We start from the raw sequence: 7,301 nt of genomic DNA, 5'->3' as shown, positions 1-7,301 counted from the left end.
AGGGCCATTTAGTGTAAAATGTTTCTTTCCCATAGGCCTGGGCCTATTTGTTAGGGAATTAAATTAAAAGAGTGTATGGACTTGAAATAAAATGGACATTTTTATTTTAACTGCTTTTACAGAAACATCTGTGGCTTTGCCACTGTGGCATTTAGTAATTTAAACAAAGGCATGCACTTTGTAAACACTGTGCAGAAATTTACAGTCTTAAGAAAAAAAAAAATTAAAATGAGTATGTATCGTTACTGCTCCCAAGTCAGTAACGTTTCACAGCCACTTTTTGTAGCATCCTCCGGTATGGGCAGTCGGACTGCAGTGATGTACGGGAGGGTTAGTACGTACCGTTTATCAAGCGTATTTATCAATGCCATGGACCCAGGGCTTGCGTCACCGTGCTGAGAGGGCATCATATCTTTGGCTATGAACTCGGTTATTGGCCGCCGAGTGATCGTTCCCCGTGCCGTTTTTGAATATCGTTCAAATGGAGTGACACTTTCAAACATTTCGTCAGTGAAACCACATAGTACCACCGACGTGCTGTTCCTCTTCCACACTGAAGTCTCAGCTGTGTCACTTTGTTCCGTGGAGCCAGAGGCCATTGCGCAACAGGTTAAAGGGCAGCATGAAAAGCTGACGCAGCCCAGTTCTCCACTCTTTCGCTCGTGTCACGTGACCCCCTTGTAATCGCGCACGTTGCGGTTAGAAAATCGCGTTTTTATCATATCGCGATATTATCGCAAATGCAATTAATCGTTCAGCCCTACTAACAGGGGTTTGATGCTGCAGTTTTGTGTGCTCCAACGAAAAACCAGTCATCTGACTAGTGGGCTGAATATCTGGGGAAATGTTGGTTAATATTATAATATTTTTTTCCTTTTCATTCATGACTCATCAACACAAATCTGTGCTCTTTCTTCTAGGTATTCAATTTACCCCTATTCAGTCCTTTCGCGATGCGGCATCAAACATCCAAAGCCAATACCTTTCTTGGGCAACATATTCATGTTTCGTCAGGTAAGATATTGCAGCATTTTCAATGAAACTGAGACGTAGCCCTCATTCTCTTACCTTTTTCCAAAATCTGTTTGGACTATGAGACATTTTACCCACTGACGGTGTACAAATATCTTCCCTCCAACATATCACTACATTTTATCAGATTTCTGCATTAAAGAGCACATAAGATTAGACATATTTGATGCACCAAATAATCCCGCAAATAGGTTAATGTATAAATAATTACATTTTGTTTTGTTTCATCTCAGCGTTTGGTTTGCTATCGTGACGGGGTCATGTTTCACTGAGGGGATTATAATTTTACTACTTGATCAAAACTAAACTCGTCTTCATATAACATTAAACAATGATCAGATCAATTTCAGGTTTTTATGGTTTGCAGACTTTTCGGTTGGGCTCTGCTCAGTTGTTCGGGCAAGATGTCCTCTGGAGCTCCCACTACAGAGCTTTTTCATGCAAGTTTAAGAATCTTAAAATGAGTCAGGTCGGCAGGATTAAGCATCTCTCCTTGAGGAGTTTTAGCTTACTCAGTAAGGACTTACAGTAATGGTTCTCACATGGCATTTAGTAAATCAAAAGTAAGTCAATTAATAGGCACAATCTAGGTGTAGAAGTTTATATGTTTTTGTATTTTTTGCAGCATTTGTGAAGCTGTGTCATTGTCGCTTTTCATTCATGCTCTCTTACTCATTATTGAACAAAGGTGTATAACTGCAGTTGCGTGTGGTTGCCAGTTTGGCAAAAAAAACTAAACTCAAAACCTGCGATCTGGGCTTTGATCTTATCTGAATATGTGGAATCGTTGAATGTCAAAGAGATCTGAAAGTTGTGCGAGTGAAGTGACAACATGGAAAGTTCAGGCTGCAAGTGTTGCTGATCATTCCTGTGTGCTCGTAGCATACAGAATATCTATATACATCTCTTTGAAAGTGCTGAAGAGAGACCTTCATCATTAAGATGTTTCAGGTGTTTGTTCAGAAGAAAAGCTAAAAGCTAGTCAACCCATTTGTCTCAGGAAGAATTGCAAATTTCCTTTCTTTCTTTCCCCTCGTTGTGGCTTTTAGTTTTGGTCAGGGATTATAGGTGAGTTTCAGTGCTGGTCCTTTTATTAGGCTGTCAGTTGACCATTTGCAGATCCCATGGGGCTGATAAGCTGTCACAGAAGGCAGCAGCCCAAATATCAGTCTGTCTCCAACAAGGAGTCATTTCATTCTTAAAAAAAGCTTCTCTGTCTGGGTCTTTTCTTGTGTCGTGTTATTTTTAGTCTGTTCTGATGTTGTTCTTTAACTTTCTTTGTAGGGTTTTTTCAGTCCTATCAATGAGCTCATAAAGACACATGGGAGAGTCTGTGGGTAAGTAGAATAAATACAGTCTACATCAGCATTTGACATTGTAAAATAAACATTACATTGTTGTTTGATTTGAGACTCTACTTGGTATATTTTAGGTATTATTTGGGCCGCAGACCGGTAGTGGTGGTGGCGGACCCTGACATGCTGAGACAAGTGATGGTGAGGGACTTCAGCAGCTTCCCAAACAGAATGGTAAGGACATTTACACTATGTGATTCTAACATAAGCTTCTATGATATCATATGGTGATATAATCATAACAGATTGTTGTGCCTGTACTCTGCTGTCTCTCTGCAGACTGTTCGCTTTGCCACCAAGCCAATGACGGACTGTCTGCTCATGTTGAGGAATGAACGTTGGAAGAGAGTGCGGAGCATCCTGACCCCATCATTCAGCGCTGCCAAGATGAAAGAGGTGAGATATGAACGTGTACACCGATCCGGCGCCAATTAGAATCAGCCGATATTTATCACAGAATCTGCCAGTTAGCAGAGCTGATCATAAATGGCTCCATGATACACCTCACAGACATCTGAGGGAAAATGTTTTTGTCTGTCACAGATAGGTAAGAAGTGTGGACAGACAGATGTAACTAACTGTATTCTTCATGTCACATCATCTTTTATTTCCATCTTAAATCTGTTACTGTACATCCATTCAGTTTGTGTATTTATTGGTGTTTTTAATCTACAAAGGCTTTTTCAGTGTAATAGTGCAAAAGTGCTTTTTAAACTTGTGGAACCACACCTTTTCCTAATTTCTGTGGTATTTATGGACCGATTTTCCTGTAAAAGCATTCGCAGGACCACTTGATGTGTGTCTTCTCTTTCCCATAAAGTCTCAGCAACTGCGTGTCATTGTGTTTTATATTTTCCTGTAGATGGTCCCGCTCATCAACACAGCCACCGTTGCCCTGATGAACAACTTGAATGTTTACGCTGAGTCAGGAGAGGCCTTCGACATCCACAAGTAATCATACATGCAGTGAACAGAGGCTGTTAGAATTCTGGTGTCTTTTTCTGTCCTCTCTCATATTGATGACTTCATGTTTTTTCAGGTGTTTTGGCTGCTTCACCATGGACGTTATCGCCAGTGTGGCATTCGCTACTCAGGTGGACTCTCAGAACAACCCAGATGACCCGTTTGTCCGCCATGCGCAGATGTTCTTCTCCTTCTCTTTCTTCAGGCCCATCATGCTGTTTTTCAGTCAGTCCTATCTGTATTCTTATTTATGTACATGAATTATTACATTTGAGACATTTATATAGGACATTTCATATGGGACGTTTCTATAGGAATGCAGTGAGGGCAAAAGAATATACAGTATTGATAAAGCATAGACCCTACACTGGAGGGTTTACTATCCTCTGTTACAAAGATTAAAGTGAGAGTATGTGACAGAAGTATTTGTGGTTCCCAAGTAACTCATAGAAATCAACATAGAAACACATGCATTTAATTATTATACAGTCATGTGCAAGTGTGTAAAGTTGACATTTCAAGTAGAGTTCCACCAACACATTTGGTTTGTGTTTCCAGTTGCTTTTCCATTCATCATGGCTCCTCTGGCGGGACTGATCCCCAACAAAAGACGAGACCAGATGAATCATTTCTTCATCAACAGCATTCAGAAGATCATCCAGCAGAGAGAGGAACAGCCTCCTGAACAGGTAAACCTCGTGGACATTTAATCATCTTAAATACAGTGCAACTTAATTTCCAATAAATTGTTTTTTAAAATGCATTTATTGATTTTCATGTAGAGGCGTCGAGACTTCCTTCAGCTTATGTTGGATGCACGAACCAGCAAAGAGAGTGTTTCATTGGAACACCTTGATTCGGCAAACCCATCTAGTGAGACAGATCACAGGAACCAGCAGACACAACCGCCAGGCTCCGATCAGGAGCACCCACAAGAGCCCCCCACCAGGCGTCCACAGAAAAAGATGATAACTGAGGATGAGATCGTGGGGCAGGCTTTTGTCTTTCTTCTGGCAGGCTACGAGACCAGCAGCAACACGTTGGCCTTCACCTGCTACCTCCTGGCCATCCATCCCGAATGCCAAGTCAAAGTACAGGAAGAGGTGGATGATTTCTTTACCCGACATGTGAGTGTGTTGCTGATCTCAAGTTCTTCAGCTTGTGACAACATTCAGTACAAAAACAAAACAAATTCAGAGTACACAGTAAAGTCTGAAACTGACTTATGCAGAATCACTTTAATAATTATCCCTGTTTTCCCTTTTGTTGTAGGAGTCACCAGATTACACAAATGTCCAGGAGCTGAAGTATTTAGACATGGTTATAAGTGAAGCCTTGCGCCTCTATCCCCCCGGATTCAGGTAAATTTAGAACATAAATGAGGATAAATTAACTTATTTCTGTAAATACATTGTGTAAAAAAGGACAAATAAGTTTAAGATTTAACTTTAGAAATCCCCTATATAATAAATGTGTATAAAACTGCATCCATGGCATTTTACCCTATAAAGGTTTGCGAGAGACATCGATAATGACTGCGTGGTGAACGGCCAGTTCCTCCCTAAAGGAGCGACACTGGAGATCCCAGCAGGCTTCCTCCACTATGACCCAGAGCACTGGCCAGAGCCTGAGAAGTTCATTCCTGAGCGGTAGGAGGCTGTTCTTACAGAAAATAAACAAAACTGTAGTTCTTGCACATTGTGCTTCATTATCATCTAAAAGAAGGTGTAGATTGCTTAACTGTATTTGCTGACAAATTTATGAAAATTACTTTGATTAATCACCACCTGCAACTAACAGATAAATCAAAGGTAGTCCCTGCATCGCAATAAAGCTAAATTAAATACACTATTTTGATTGACTCCTATTCACTGCTGCTTTTAATTCACTCAAAAATATAACCTGTGGTTCATCTCCAGATTCACACAAGAAGCCAAGGCCAGTCGACATCCATTTGTATACCTGCCGTTCGGGGCCGGTCCCCGTAACTGCGTGGGAATGAGGCTCGCCCAACTGGAAATCAAAATGGCTCTCGTGTGTCTATTCCGCAGGTTCAGCATTGTGGCGTGCGCTGAGACCAAGGTGGGCTGGAGACTTTATACACTAAAGAAACTAAAAAGCATTCTAGTCTTAGAAAGGATTCAAACACACAGAAGACACATTCACACACTACACGTGTATTTTAAAAAGACCAGACGGCCACATTTAGTAGCTGCTCAGGTGAAAATGGAAAAATATCTGTTGAGAATCAGTCCTACTGTGAAAGTAATTCTACAGTGTGTCTGCATTTACACAGAATCATCAGCATACACTCACTGCTTAAATTATAATACAATATTGAAGCATCTGTATAAATAATTCCAACAATAATTTGTATAAAGATTGTATCAAACATCACAAGAGATCAGAGAGTGTTATCAACTGCAGTGTAGTCACATCTGTTATGTTCACTTATAGATCTTTTTTACAGCAGCCATTTTGACTGTAGTAGAAGGGTAAACACAGACATTACCAATGATACTAATTAAAGTTCCATCCCCTTGCTTTGGGATTTTACCAACATATGACAGTAGAAAAAGACAAATTACCTGTTGGGGTGGATCAAGTTTTTGTCTCAGTGTTGGAGTGCAATTGCATCACCTCATATCTTAATTAGACTATCCATATTGATGTACTGTTTTATTTTATATTGACATTTGAGATTGCTGTGATTTGCAAAAATAAGCCTCTGGAACTAATGATGTAATAGTCAGAATTTAGTATATATCTGTCAGCTATTTACATATGTGTTATAAATGTAATCCTATATTTAAAGTTCCTTTTACATATGGTATTCTTTTCTTTGTGCAGGTTCCTCTTGAGTTGAAGTCGTCGAGCACTCTAGGACCCAAGAACGGCATATTTGTGAAAATTCAAAGAAGAGACACTGGAGAAGTGAATTCTCCACCAGGCAATTAGAAAGTGACCGTTCATCTTCTTGCATGGTAGAAAAATTCTTTGACCAGTTACAAAGCATTCTGCAGGTCCATGTGTGTGTGAGCAGTTTTCTGGATCTGTTCCTTTACCTTAGGGTTAGTTTTAAGTTATCATACGCTGTGCTGCTCCATAAACTATCTCATCTAGTGCCTTTTCTTTTTGTGTGGAAGGTGGGCTGAAGCTGAGACATTGCGTTGCTGTACTGTAATAGAACTGTGAGTGGGACAATTGACCCTTCCTACGGCTTTTGGAACTTTCTCCTTCCCTGTACTTGGATATGTGTTAGGCTGGTCCATGTTAAAAAGACAACCAAAAACGCTAGTTAATTAGACAGCTAGCTAACTTGCGAACAACGTAGTAAGGGTCACCTGTCCGATCAGTGGAGCACACAGTTAAGGTCTCTCTGAACTCTCTGCTGATGGTGTCACCAAATTTTTGATGAGAAATAATAATAGAGAGACGGAGCTGGAGCACAAGTGAATAAAGAGAGAAGAGCGTATAGAGGAATACAAGTGTGCTCTACTTAAAGGTCCAGTGTGTAACATCTAGGAGAATCTATTGGCAAAAAAAAAAAATAATAAGATTCATAGGTGTGTTTTCATTAATGAATAATCACTTGAATATAGGAATTGTTGTGTTTTCATTACCTTAGAATCTTTTTATTTTTATCTAAAGGGTCACCATCCATGGAGTACACAATGAAGTGTGCCACTGTAGTTGCACCTACACACTTTGCAGCCCATTGTCATTCCCAGGTCGTCAAATACAGACACGAACGGTGTTCAGTTTGTTTCAATCTGCAACTTCACCACTAGAGGCCACTAAATCTCACACACTGGTCCTTTAAGAGGGCACCTCTGAGGCTCTTACCTCAGTATGTAGCAATAATTATATATTTTTAAGCTGTGATTTTTAAAGTTATTTAAGGAAAGCATTTTTGAATAACCATTAATCTGAGCAATGGTTTTATTTTCA

The 7,301-nt window shown here is 40.0% G+C and overlaps 2 protein-coding genes across 2 annotated transcripts in view; one reads left to right on the top strand and one right to left on the bottom strand.

Annotated features, from left to right (window-relative positions):
• Window positions 1-920: 920 nt before the first annotated feature.
• Window positions 921-6,521, top strand: tbxas1 (thromboxane A synthase 1 (platelet); the record flags this gene model as incomplete). The annotated part of the gene is given in 12 exon segments (XM_035665487.1): window positions 921-1,014; window positions 2,317-2,369; window positions 2,465-2,561; window positions 2,667-2,783; window positions 3,250-3,338; window positions 3,427-3,575; window positions 3,909-4,039; window positions 4,133-4,477; window positions 4,623-4,711; window positions 4,862-4,999; window positions 5,270-5,432; window positions 6,201-6,521. Coding segments are annotated over 12 exon segments (1,573 nt in total), but the record flags the coding sequence as incomplete, so codon positions are not given.
• A 680-nt stretch (window positions 6,522-7,201) lies between these two features.
• Window positions 7,202-7,301, bottom strand: part of parp12a (poly (ADP-ribose) polymerase family, member 12a) — a gene marked incomplete in the record, with an annotated part of 4,471 nt that continues 4,371 nt past the window's right edge. Inside the window, 1 exon segment of the mRNA XM_035665486.1 lies at window positions 7,202-7,301.

This window comes from Morone saxatilis, unplaced genomic scaffold (genome assembly GCF_004916995.1).
Source record: "Morone saxatilis isolate NCDOM2014 unplaced genomic scaffold, NCSU_SB_2.0 Contig2, whole genome shotgun sequence".
Taxonomy (NCBI): Eukaryota; Metazoa; Chordata; class Actinopteri; family Moronidae; genus Morone; species Morone saxatilis.
This window is presented reverse-complemented; position numbering and strand designations above follow the sequence as displayed.